This window comes from Ursus maritimus, unplaced genomic scaffold (genome assembly GCF_017311325.1).
Source record: "Ursus maritimus isolate PB19 unplaced genomic scaffold, ASM1731132v1 scaffold_12, whole genome shotgun sequence".
NCBI classification, from domain to species: domain Eukaryota; kingdom Metazoa; phylum Chordata; class Mammalia; order Carnivora; family Ursidae; genus Ursus; species Ursus maritimus.
Window position 1 is genome coordinate 53193127 of NW_024423564.1, and position 13568 is coordinate 53206694.

At 42.3% G+C, this 13568-nt stretch overlaps 1 protein-coding gene across 1 annotated transcript in view; it reads left to right on the forward strand.

The window, feature by feature from the left end:
- Positions 1-3411: 3411 nt before the first annotated feature.
- DOCK7 (dedicator of cytokinesis 7) overlaps positions 3412-13568 on the forward strand; it is a 201827-nt gene continuing 191670 nt past the window's right edge. Inside the window, exon 1 of the mRNA XM_040627213.1 lies at positions 3412-3586. Coding sequence (XP_040483147.1) covers positions 3549-3586 — 38 coding nt within the window. The 5' untranslated portion in view covers positions 3412-3548. The remainder of the gene's footprint in view (positions 3587-13568) is intronic.

The window sequence follows — 13568 nt, forward strand, 5'->3', positions numbered from 1 at the left end:
CCACTGCATGAATCTAGTGGTGCCTCAAAAAAGTTCAAATCTTAACAAGGGAACCACTCCCTATCCCCTCAAAATTACCCAAAGAGAACACATTATGCCTACAAAGCCAGAACTTTATCCCTTATGACACAAAAAGTTTGCCCTTTTGTAGTGTGGCCTTAAAACCTTGACCTTGCCACAACCATAATCCTTCTTCGCCCTGTATTAAAGGGGGAAACTTGAGCTTGATATCAGTTAGAATATGAAACTAATATAATGCCCTCCATCCCCCTTTTTTCTTGCCCTATTCCTAAGTCTTCTATTCAAAGGACTTTAGAACACTGTGTATATTTACTGAGAAAACTGCCCTGAGGTGTTCTTACCTAAAACTCACTATTTTCAGGCTACTCTGCCAAATTAGTTCTAGCTCTTGGTGTGTAGTTTCTTTGCAAGTATCTTCCCATTAGGGGGGAATTTAGGTTCTGAATCCCAGTAAATGGTGGGGCCATTGCTGCTTCCAGGATTCCACCCAGGTTTTCCAGTTTTAACAGGGTTAAGCACGGGGTTAAACTCCATCCAGTTTTTACCACCTCATGTCAAATGAACATCTTGGTGATAATCCAGTCTTCACCTGATGCTGAGAATTGATATATAATTTAGAATTTATATGGAGTTTCCTGAATTTTTCCTGTCTTAGTACTTAAACATACTGTTGACTTGCTTATCTTTTCAGCCAGTCTCTAAACTCTTTGAGGCCACAAAATGTCTTATTTACCATTGTCTCTCCAGGGCCTAGTGGTATCAGTTGATTAAAGGAAGGCTTGTATTAGGTAAAGACGCTTTCAGTTGCTAACGACAGATTAGTTTATGCAAAAACCCCAAACCAAACCAAACCAAACCAAACCAAACCCCAGCGCATTATTAGTTCAAGTAACTGCAAAGTCCAAGACTCAAGTCATGTTATAAGGAGTTAATCTTTCTCCATTTTTTACTTTCTTCTCTGCTGTGTTTGGCTTTACTCTCAGGTAGGCCTTTAGCTTGACGTCCCTGGTGTAGCAAATGCAATTTTTAGTTCTGATCGGTCCCAATTGTCTTGGTTTGATTCATGTACCTATTCCTAAACCCGTCACAGAAGCCAGGGGAATGCGCTGCTCTGCGTGGCCAGATTTAGGCCACATGTTCATCCTTGAAACTGGAGGTGAGGGCATCAGCTCCATGTAAGTATGGTGGATTGAGACTGGTGTGTGTGTACGTGCAAGGATAACACGGGGAGCATGGATACTGGAGGCCAAAGCAATTCCATGGTCACTCCCTTTGTTGAACTCTGCATTTCCTTGAATTTGGACCCTTGTGGGACATGGATATCTGCCCACACTGGACTTGCCTGTGACTGCCAGCTCTTCCCCAGAGGTGGGGGCCACCACTCCAGCTTGGAGTATTTCCCAGGCTCTGTCTACGCTGCTTACAGCTTGGTCCTGCTTGTCCTCTTCCTGCTCTAAATGTTCCCAGCAAGCTGCACAGTGCATGCAATGTCCTTTCAGACACTTTGGCAACTAGTGAGTCATGTATACAAAGAACCATTCAAAGGCAGAATGTGGTCAGTTCTCTAAGAGAGTAGTGAAAAGATGTTTGGAGAGCAGAGATAAAGGCATACAACATCTGGCTGGGAGCATGAGAGCAGACAAATGCTTCAGGGACTATCAAGCACCCAAGACAAGTTTAAGTGTAAACTGAATAATGATAATAACAGTGATAGTAATAACAGCAGCTAGTACATATAGGACTTACCATATGCCAGGCCCTGTTCTAAGAATTTTGTATGAATCAACCCAATGAATCTGCACAATATTCTTTCAAGTAGATACAATTATTCCCCTCATTTTAGAGTCAAGGTTAAGTAACTTGCCCAAGGTCACATATAAGTGACAATACGACTGAGTTCCTATCAAGCAGTGTCTTAAAGGCCAGGTTACAGTGTTAGACTTGACTTGTAGTTCTTTGAGTAGCTGCTTCATCTTTCCCAATGGCCTCAAACTTCCTGACAGCTGGACTGAGTCTAGTTCAGCTTTGTGTTCTCTAGAGTATCTAGGTGGGCTATACATTTAAGTAGAAGTTACACAAAAATCCTCTTTGAGTAGACGATCTTTACTGGAATGTGCATTGTTATGCAAAATATGAAGTCTTCCACAGTGGTTAGAACACTAGACAGGAAGTTATGGATCTGACTAATTGAGGCTTTCACCCCTGACTCAGTATGTGACTGAGCAAATGGCTCTATGCTCCAGATTTTCCAACTGTAAAAGAGAGGAAAACAAGTATCCAATGTACCTGGCAAGGACACAGAGAGAACATGATAATAATAAAAAAAATACACATAAATCCTTTCAATACTTGAGTAATCTTACTATGGGAAGCCAAGATTATTTTTCCTAGTTTACCGTAACATCAGGAATCGGTAAATATTCATTAGGAACCAACCATTCTATGGGATTACAACAGTGTAAGACATGATTTTTGCTAGTCCCTGTTTTACAGGATTTAACAGGCAAGATCATTTTGAGTGGTAAACATACAGATTATTTAAAAGAACGTCAACATGGTAAAGCACATCAGAGCTCATCTGGTCCAACATTTATAAATGGAAACTGAGATCCCAGAGGGGGAAGTAATAGTCTCAGGAAGAGTACTGTTAACGGAGAAACACTTACCTCCAAAGAAAAGAACTGGACTCTGGGTTTGAACCTCAGTTGAAGAGGTTACAGTATGTGTGACCTGGGGCCAGGCGCTTAGCTTCTCTGAACCAATTTCCTTGTCTCTAAAATGGGCATAATAAGAACTTACTTCAAAAAGCTGTCTTGGCGATTAAGATCATGCACGTAAAACTTTCATCTGTGCCTGGCTAACCACCACAAGTCAACTATTATTGTTACCTCTGTAGGAGAAAGGTCTTTTTTAGCTCTTTTTCTGCAAGAAAAACCATTCTTTCTCCGGTTAGACCCCATTGACAAGGTCGGAGCAGAACAGAAAGTGCTTTCAACTGCTCGGAGATGGGCGCTGCAGGAACACGAACTCGGCCATCCTGGGCGGCAGAGCACAGCCCCCCTCGCCAAAACCCATCTTCCATTTCCTCCCCTTCCTTTTCGGGAAAGCCAAGCTCCCCCTCCGCCCCCCACGCGTTCTGTAATTTTATTTTCCTGCCTCGCCAAGTCGCTGGCCCCTCTCTGGCTGCTTTCTGCGTCCTTTCGTTCGTGTGGACCCGCGGCAGCGAGGCGGCCAGGACTAGCGTCTCGCTCCCTCCACGCCCCATTCTTCCCCTTGGCTCCAAACGGCCGCAGCTGCGTTCCGAAGCCCGGCTCCCGCGGGGATTGAAGCTCTGGGGGAGGAGCGGTTTCTTGCTGCGCGCCTCTCAGGAGCATTACGGCAGGGCTCGTTCCCGGCTCCGGCCGCCAGCCCCAGCCTCCCCGGTCCGGAGCTGGGACTGGCGGAGGCCGCGAGGGAGGGAGCGCGAGCGAGGAGGCACGCGCCCGCCCGTCCGCGCCCAGACCGCCGCCGCCGCCGCCTTAGCAGCCATGGCCGAGCGCCGCGCCTTTGCCCAGAAGATTAGCAGGTAAATCTGGGGCGCGGGGCGCGCCGCCGCAGCGGGAGGAAGAGCCGGGAGTCCTTCCGAGCCTGGCCTAGGAGGCGGGTGGGTGTGGCGACGCGGGCGCGGGGATCTGGCGGCCTGGTCCGCGGCTGGGCGGAGGGGGCTCGAGGCTGTCGCGGGTGCCTCTGAGGCCTCGCGCCGCCCTCCAACCCCGGTCCTCAGCCCGCGCCGGCGGCCGATCCTTGCCCGGGGGGCGCAGGCAGCCCCGCACGCCAGCGCGCCCGCCTCCGCCGGCTTCTCGGCGGCCCGGGCCTGGAGTTTCGCGGCGGCTTATTGCAGGGCGGGTGGGGGAGCTCGTCGGCCCGCCGATCGGCGCTCCCCAAATTCTTTGTGTCCCCACCCCCGGGCAGGCCGGGGGCCGCCGCGGCGTCTAGCTCCCTCGCTCTCCCCGCCCACCCCCGTTTGCCCCCAGGAGGGTGCGGGGGTCCGCCCTCTTTTCCTCCCCAACAAAAGGTTCGGCGCGCGGCGGGCTCCTGGCCGGTGGGAGGCCGCCCCTTCTTCACGCCTCCCACCCTTCCCGAGAAATCTGACAGGAATCCTCTTTGCAACCAGGGGCCAATTCAAAGTGGGCTCTCGCACCCAGAATCTAAATCGTATAGCCAAAATGAAAAGTTGAGAGCTTGTGGTCTGCACCTTGGGTGTGCAGCTGCCCAATCTTGGACGAATTGTAGGCTGAAGCTTGATTTTAGTAGCATGTGAATTTAAACGTGCGCTTCTGTTTCTAATGGCACCAGACGAAGATGGATGATAGGCAGTGTTCTTTTTACACTGCCCCTTTGACTCATATTTTAGGAGTCTGGAAGTAAGCAAGCGATCACGGTTGAGATTTCCGAGTCTTTTACCTGCCTGTGGTGGGTAGGTTGCCACAACCAAACATTGAATTACGGCAGGGGATTCTAACATTTGGAGAATTTCATTGTGAACTGTACTAATGTGTAAAACAGACTGTGTTGGCTTTATTATGAAGTCCCAAGAAAAGAAACATTCGATTGCGTTACTTTTTTGACAATTTTATATTTGTGGTTCTGGATCTTTTTCGTTTGCTGATTTTTGGACCGACCAAACAGGTTCTTTCTTAACTGCCTGAACTTCCATAGCGTTACTCTGTTTTGGCACGTTTTTCATTTAAAACTAACATCTTTTTTTAATTTAAGCTTTCTGCTTAATTACTCTTTTCTTTTGAGCTTTAAAACATTTAATTTTATTCTTAAGAGGCAAAATAGCAAGGGGTGCCTGGCGGCATGGTCGATGGAGCATTTGATTTCGGGGTTGTGTGTTCGCCCGGTGTTGCGTGTAGAGATTATTTAAAAATAAAATCTTAAAAAAAAAAAAAAAAGAGGCAAAGAGCAAGTGCTTTAAGAACATCTGCTCTGGTGTCAGACTGTGCCATGGGTTCAAATCCAGACTGTTCTTATTCTTTTTCTTTTTTATTATTTATTTGAGAGAGAGCATAAGACGGGGAGGGTCAGAGGGAGAAGCAGAGTCGCCTCTGTGCAGGGAGCCGGATCCTGGAACTCCAGGATCATGACCTGAGTCGAAGGAGGTAGCTTAACCAACTGAGCCACCCAGGGGCCCCTGACTGTTACTTTTCTAACTTGGCACCTTGATCAAATTGTGTAAGCTCTCTTAAGTTCCAGGTTTGGCATCTGGAAAATGAGTATTGTACCAGTATCCTGTTCATAACATTGTGAACATTAAGTGGCATAGTTTGTGTGAAGTGTTTAGCATAGTGCATGGCCTTTAGTAGCTATCATTGAACAATTAACAATAATCGGTATATCCTAGGGAGTTGTGATAGAGTTAATAGGAAATTATTACTTTTTTCTTTTTTCAAAATAACTTGGTCTTGTTTCTGAAGGCAGTGCCATTGAAAAAAATGTATTACTTGACATACATGCTTAGTATTAATTTTTCTTTAATAGAACCAAGTTTTGCTGAGAATATGTGTTGATCAGGAAACTGCACATTAGGGAGTTAGATATGAAATATATATAATACCAGTTCTTCATTCATGGAGTTTGTGCTAGGATTAGAACAAAATACAAGAAGAAAAGAAAGTTTCACAAAATAAACACAAAATCCAAAGTAATAAGCCTTGTAAAGTTGTCAGATTAAGTAAAGCAATGGAAATGAGTCATGCATTGATTGGAGAAAAACTTAGAGGAGGTGATTGGTGATTGATTGGGTATGGAAGGTGAGGAGGACTGAGGAGTCTGGGATGACATCCAAGTTTCTGACTTGGGCAACCAGGTGGACGATGGAGGCAGTGTTTGAGGTAAGAGCGACAGGAGGAAGAAGGGATATGAGAGTGGGAAATGATGTGGGAGGGAGATGATGATTCAGTTTTGGACATGTTGATTTTGAGGTGCTCATTGAGCATTGAAAGAGAAATATTTATTAGGTTGTTGGTGAGGTTTAAGATGCAGAAGAGAGATTGGGCTGGAAGTCAATAGATTTGGGAATCTCCAGCAAGAAGATTGTTATTGAAACCAGAGGAGTAGATGAGATAGTAGGGGAGGAATGTGCAGGTTAATTTGGAGGGAAGACCAAGGACAGAACTGTTATAAGATGATGAATTATTGTGATTGAAAGGTACTTTCATTCTTGTTACCAAATATGGCCAAAGATACTTCTTTTTTAAAAAAGATTTTATTTGAGAGAGAGAGAACATGAGCAGGGGAAGGGGTTGGGGGTGGAAGGATGGGGGGAGGTCCAGAGGGAGAGGGAGAAGCAGACTCCCCACTGAGCAGGGAGCCCAAAGCGGACTTGATCCCAGGACCCTGGGATCATGACCTGAGCCGAAGGCAGACGCTCAACGAACCGAACCACCCAGGTACTCTGGCCGAATAATACTTCTGAATAAATTCTTGTTCTGCTTGTTAGTTTCCTACTAGAGGAAGTATAGCACATACTCTGGAGATAAACTGCTTGGGGTTGACATCCTAGCACTGGCCCTCATTAGATAAACTTGGGCAAGTTACTTCATCTCACTTCTGCCTCATTTTCCTTATCTATAAACTGGGGATAATAGCAGGAACTACCTTATAGGGTTGTTATAAGAATTAAAAAATTGGTACCAGTAAAGTGCTTAGAACAGTGCTTTCTACATAAGTGTCCAGCATCAATTATTTTTTATTATTACAATATTTATAATGTGGTGTAGGACCTTTTCTTGGAAGTGATAAAGTCTTTTTATGATGTGCATATATGAAATTTGTTGCTCTGTGAATACCCTGTTGCCATTTGAAACCTTATTTTTCTTTTAAAGCTTTACGATATGAAACCTTTACTTTAAAAAGAATTATACTGATTCTTTTCTGGCTCAGTCATTTCCTAACCCTTTGCATTTAGTGCTGTTATTTTTTGAGGCCATGATTTTGTGATTTCTCAAACTCTTTATTTTTAAAATTTTAAAAAAGTTTTATTTATTTTTGGGGGGAGGGGTTGGGGGAGAGGGAATTTTAAGCAGACGCTGCGCTGAGCTGGAGACCTGTGCTGGGTTCCATCTCACGATCCTGAGATCAGGGACCTGAACCGAAACCAAGAGTCTGAAGCTTAACCCACTGTGTCACCCAGGTGCCCCAAAGCTCTTTATTTTTTTATCACTGATTGTACTACTTACCTCAGCTCATCATGGAAAAGCAGCATGTATATTTTGTTCATATCAGTTATTGCCTCTTGTTTGTTCTCCCTACTTTCGAAGGGCAAGGCATATACATTGTTAATTACCTCCTTTTTAATCACACCCTAGCATATAATAGGTATAATTTGTGGAGTGTTGATTGTAGGTTAATGATTTTGTTTGGATTATTTTGTCCTGTTACTTGATATTCAGCAGTAATGGTGAACGTTTGGATACACTTAAAGCACTTTTTACTACATTCTCATCTTTATTACCCAGAAAGGTGGAAGAACATAGTAAAGAATATAGATACCAGGTCACATTGCACTCGTTGAAATTCTGCCTATACCACATAATAGCTATATAATTCTGGGCAGTTGATCTAATCTCCCTGTTTTGGTTTTCTCTTCAGTAAAATGGGGATAAATGTGTCCATGGGTCATCCTAAAGAATACATAAATTAATACATGTAAAATACTTAGAGCTGTGCCTGAAACATAATAAGCATTCAGCAAATGTTAGTTGCTGGTATTATTATTCCTGTATTATTTACAATGATGATTATTCCCATAATCCAGATGAGGAATTGAGGCCTACATAGCATGAGATTATTTGCCTAAATTGGGACTCAAATCTAGTCCTCTGATTTGAGAACTTACACTTTTTTTATTTGACTGTATCTTCTTCCTGCAAAATATTTTCTGGGTAGTTCCAGATTTTCTAACAGTGCTACCATTAGCATCCCCAAAGTTATCCTTACCTACTTATTCTTTCCTTTGTTAATTTGGTATCATTTTGTTGCCTAAGTAGCATTTAATGAAAGGCTTTCATCAGATTTTTATTTTTGAGGAATATCTTAACATGAGTAGGATTTCCTGGACATAGGCTTATTTATAAACTTTTTTTTTTTTTTTTTTGGTTTTGAATTTGTTCATAACTCTGGCTGTGTAGGCCCACCTTTCAATCTACTTTCTTCAATTCATTATCAAATAAATTCTTTCCACATAATATCAACTACTTCAGTGCTGCCTTTTTCATCACTTTGGACACATGTACCTCCCTAGCCTTTTGTTGTACTCATCTCACTACCTTAATGCTGAATGTCTAACCTGTTTTCTTGCCCCTTAGAGGGAGAGCAGAACAGTGCAGACTCGATCTTTTATTAATGAATGTCTTCTTATTTTAACTGAGGTTTACTCTAAATCATTTCTCTTATTAGTATCTTTGTTTCCCTATCCCTTCTTTTACTAAAAAGTTCTGGATCACCTAACATGAGTCCATTATAACCTCAGCATACTACTGTTCCTGTCTGTCATTTAACCACCTTTCTCCTGAGCCTGTAAGATATCCCTTCCCTGAAGTTTACCTGTTTTTTTTTTTCATCCTTTGAACCCCATTACCTTGCCACCTCCCTCAGAACCTTGATCTCATAATTTTTCCTTTCCTGTCTAGCATCTTCAATCTGTTTCTTTTTATGGATGTTTCCCTTAAACCATAAGACTTACTGTGCCTTTCTCATCATAAAACAAAGTACCATTGAATCTTCTGGCTTTTTTTTAAAAATGTTTTATTTATTTACTCGACAGAGATAGAGACAGCCAGCGAGAGAGGGAACACAAGCAGGGGGAGTGGGAGAGGAAGAAGCAGGCTCCCAGCAGAGGAGCCTGATGTGGGGCTCGATCCCATCACGCCGGGATCACGCCCTGAGCTGAAGGCAGACGCTTAACCGCTGTGCCACCCAGGCACCCCTCTTCTGGCATTTCTAGCTGCCAACCAGTCATTCCTTTTTTCTAGTCACATTTCTCACATGTATGTGGTGCAGTCCCAACCACTTTCTGGCTTGTTCTCATCAGTCCTTGGACCATATGGCTCTGCTTCCCGTGGGACTTTATGTGTACTTGAATTATGGAACGCCTGAGTGTTAGGAGCCTTTGACTTTTTTCTTCATCACTGATTTCATGAGGTACTGTTTTTTGGGCTTTGTCTTTTTAATTTTTCTTGTCCTCATCCCCCATTCCCCTGTTTCCCCCCGACTTTATACTGCTTTTCAGAGCTCTTTGTCGACTGGTCTGTGTCTCTTTATCTCTAGTGTCAGGCACAGGAACTTGTGTAAACTGGACATGAAAGAATTGTTTGAATGAGCGCCACCCTGCCTCATTGGAGCATCTTTTTATCATCTCACTTCTAGATGACCTCAGCGGGGCCAGAGCTGATTGAGTCTCTTACCTCCTGTAATTCAAAGGTGTTGCAAAAGAAGTCTCCCTAAAATATAGCTCTTATCATGGCATTCTTTTGTTCAAGAATATTATAGTAGCTTCCTACAGTGTTTAACCCAAACTCTTGCTTGCATTTTAAAGTCATCTGTAATCTAGTCCTTCTCTTGTTGATTTATTCTCTAGCTTACATTTTGGATCAATCAGTCTAACGGTTTCCTTGTACCCTCACAAATGCTCTGCTCATTTCCAACTCTGTAACTGCTCTGTCGTTTTATCTTTTTGATACATCCTTTCTCTTCTGTTCTAAGTCTTACGCTTTTCTGCGGACCACTCCAATCCACTGTCCTTACTTTTGGGGTAACCATTTCCTTGCTTTTCTTTTTTAAGATTTTATTAATTTATTTGAAAGAGAGACAGAGAGCATAAGCAGGGGAAGGAGCAGAGGCAGAGGGAGAGGAGAAGTAGACTCCCCGGACCCTGAGATCAGATGCTTAACCGACTGAGCCACCCAGGTGCCCCATTTCCTTGCTTTTTCTTTATTCTTTCCACCTATGAGTGCATTTCCAAGCAATAGCACTATTTCTGTTTTTGAATTCATTTGAATAGAATCATATTATATGTTGTATGTTTTTTTGTCGTGCTTCTTTTGCTCAAAATTATATCTGTGAGATTCATTCATAATGTTACACGTCATTGGAGTTCATTCTTTTTTCTCTTTTTTTTTGCTTTATATTATTTCATTGTATAAATATACCATGATTTTCTATTCTGCAGTAGATGGGCATTTGTATTGTTTCCAGTTTTTGGCTATTAGAAACAATGTTATTATGAACATTTCTTTTTTTTTTTTTTTTTAAGATTTTATTTATTTATTTGACAGAGATAGAGACAGCCAGCGAGAGAGGGAACACAGGCAGGGGGAGTGGGAGAGGAAGAAGCAGGCTCATAGCGGAGGAGCCTGATGTGGGGCCCGATCCCATAACACCGGGATCACGCCCTGAGCCAGAGGCAGACGCTTAACCGCTGTGCCACCCAGGCGCCCCCATTATGAACATTTCTGTACAGATATTCTGGTATGCATGTGCATGGATTTCTCTAGGGTATACTCAGGTATGGGATTGCTGGTCCTTAGGTATTCTTTATTGCTCCTCATAGCAGTTTTATTTATTGTGGAGTCTACTAGGTAATGCCAAACTGTTTTCTAAGATAGCTGAAGAAACATACATTCCCACGATAGTGTTGCCGTACCTAGTTGTCATCACTTGGTATTGCCAACTTTTTCATTTTTGCCAATCTAATGGATGCATGCATGATACTGATTGTAGAAGTTTTGATTTGTATTTATTTGATTACTCTTGAGACCGAGCTCTGTTTTGTATGTGTGTTGACTATTTGAATATACTCTTTTGTAAATTGCTTATTTAAATCTTTTGCATTCTCACCCTTTTTTTCGTTTGTATTATTCTTTTTCTTATTGATTTGTGTGAGTACTTTATGTACATTCAGTGTATTAATCCATTGAATGATTATGTGTTGTAAATATCTTTTCCCACCCTCTGGTTTTTTAAAAATTCTTTTTATGGAGTCTTTTGAAAACTTAAGTTCTCAGGTTTTTTTTGTTTTGTTTTGTTTTAAAATTTATTTATTGTAGAAAGAGTGAGAGAGCATAGGAAGGGGCAGAGGGAGATCAAGAAAGAGAGAATCTCAAGCAGGCTCTGTGCTGAGCACGGAGCCTGACACGGGGCTCCAACTCACAACCCTGTGATCATGACCTGAGCCGAAATCAAGAATTGAATGCCACCCAGGAACTGTAACTAAGTTCTGAGTTTTTTTGTTTTTGTTTTTTTCCTAAGATTTTATTTATTTATTTGACAGAGAGATAGAGCCAGAGAGTACCAGCCGGGGGAATGGCAGAGAGAAAAGGAGACGCAGGCTCCTCCCTGCAGGGGTGGGATGGAGTGAGGGGCTTGATACCAGGAATCTGGGATCATGACCTGAGCTGAAGGCAGACGCTAAACCAACTGAACCACTCAGGCGCCCCTAAGTTCTCAGTTTTAATACACTTATATCAGTTTCTCTCTCTCTCTCTCTCTCTGTCTTTTCTAATGGTTAGTACTTTTGAGGTCTTGTTTAAGAAATATTTTCTTACCCTGTGGTCATTAAGATATTCATCTGTATTATCATAAACATTCTAGTTGCCTCTGTTATATTTAGGTTTATGTTCCACCTGGACTTGATGTATGTATGGTGTGAAATTTTAATTTTTTTCCAAATAGACTATCCTTTCTCAATTTATCTGCCCTGCTACCTCTATAATAGATTGTGTGTCATTATTTGTGGGTCGTTGTCTGGGTTCTGTCTTTTGTTCCATGGTCTGGTTGTACATATTTTCACCAATTATAAACACTTTTAGTAAGTCTTGAAGTTTGGTAGAATAACTCTCCCCACCATTTAAAAAAGTGTCTTGACTCTCTTAGCCCTTTGAAATTCCTTGTATATTTTAGAAACTACCAAAAAACAAACATCCCCAAGTCCTATTAGAATTTGGTTGGGATTACATTGAATCTGTACATCAATTTTGCAGAGAAATGATGTCCTTACAATACTAAGTTTTCAAGCCTTGGTCATGGTGTATCTCTTCATTTACTTAGGTCTTCTTTATATCATACAACAAAATTTTATAATTTTTCTCTGTAAGGTTCATGCATATCTTTTGTTAGATTTATTTCTAGGTATGTAACCATTTTGTATCTACCTATATACCTTGCTAAACTCATGTCAATTCTAAAAATGAATCTATGAGGAACACCTGGGTGGCTCAGTCTCTTAAGCATCTGCCTTCGGCTCAGGTCATGATCCCAGGGTCCTGGGATTGAGTCCCGCATGGGGCTCCTTGCTCATCGGGGAGCCTTCTCCCCCTGCCTGCTGCTCCCCTGCTTGTGCTCTCTCTCTGACAGATACATAAATAAAATCTTAAAAAAAGTAAACAAAAATAAAGTGAAACCTGAAAGTTATTTAAAAAATGTATCTGTGAATTTTGTGTTTTCTATGTAGACAGCCGTATCATCTGGAAATTATGAATTTTTGTTTCTTCCTTTCCAGACCTTATAGCTGATTTATATTTTTGTCTTGCTCTGTGGACAGTTATTTTGTATTACGATGTAGATTATTACCATTTCTATTTAACATTATACTAATACTGAGCATCCTCATTTTGCTTATGACCTCAGAGGGAAAACTTTCCACGTTTCACTTCAGAGTAAGCCTAATGGTTGCTGTAGGTTTTTTTGTAGATACCCTTTTAATCTGAGTTCCCTAGAAAACAGAGACTGAGACAAGGATTAAGAGTTGAGGGTTTATCCGGGAGGCATAATCTCGAGGCATCAAGAGAAAAGGGAAGCGAGGCAGAGACGGGAAACAATGTAAGGTGATACCTTGTCTTGTTGGTCACTGCTTCACGGAGAGCTAGAGAGAGACTGTTTGGCAGGTGTGCTGGCTTGGTCATACAGGGTATCTTTGGACAGAGGAACGGTTTCTCATTATCAGTAGATAGGAGTCTGGAAGAAGAAGAAATTTATCTACCTGCTTCTCTCTCACATCCTGTTTTCCATTAGTCAACTCCATCTCCTCAGAGAGTGACCTTCCCTTCACTTCTGGGTTGCATCATATAGAGAGCCCTTTGGCAAGCAGTCTAGATGTGTCACTACTTTTTCAGGGGCTTTTTACAGAGGAGACTTTTTGGTTGCATTTGACAGAAACACCAGTCAGATTAATTTGCTTGTAATTGAGTACATTAGGTCCCAGGATACAGAGGATATCAGCAGGCTCTTATCTTCATGTCTTTGATAGATTTTCCACTAACTGGTTGCAATGAGAGTTGACAGCCCCAGGCTCAAATCCTGCCATTTAGTTCTGGCAGAAAAGATTCAGGAACTCCATTATTGGTTTGGCTTGTGTCACATGTTCTGCTTGAACCAGTTACTATGTTTAGGGGTGCAGGGGATACTGGCCATTCCTGGGTCACATGTCATTCTCCTTGGCTTGAGCGGAGATGTGATGTTGTCAGCCCTACCCAGTCTCGAGTAATGAGTTCCTTACTAAAAGGAAG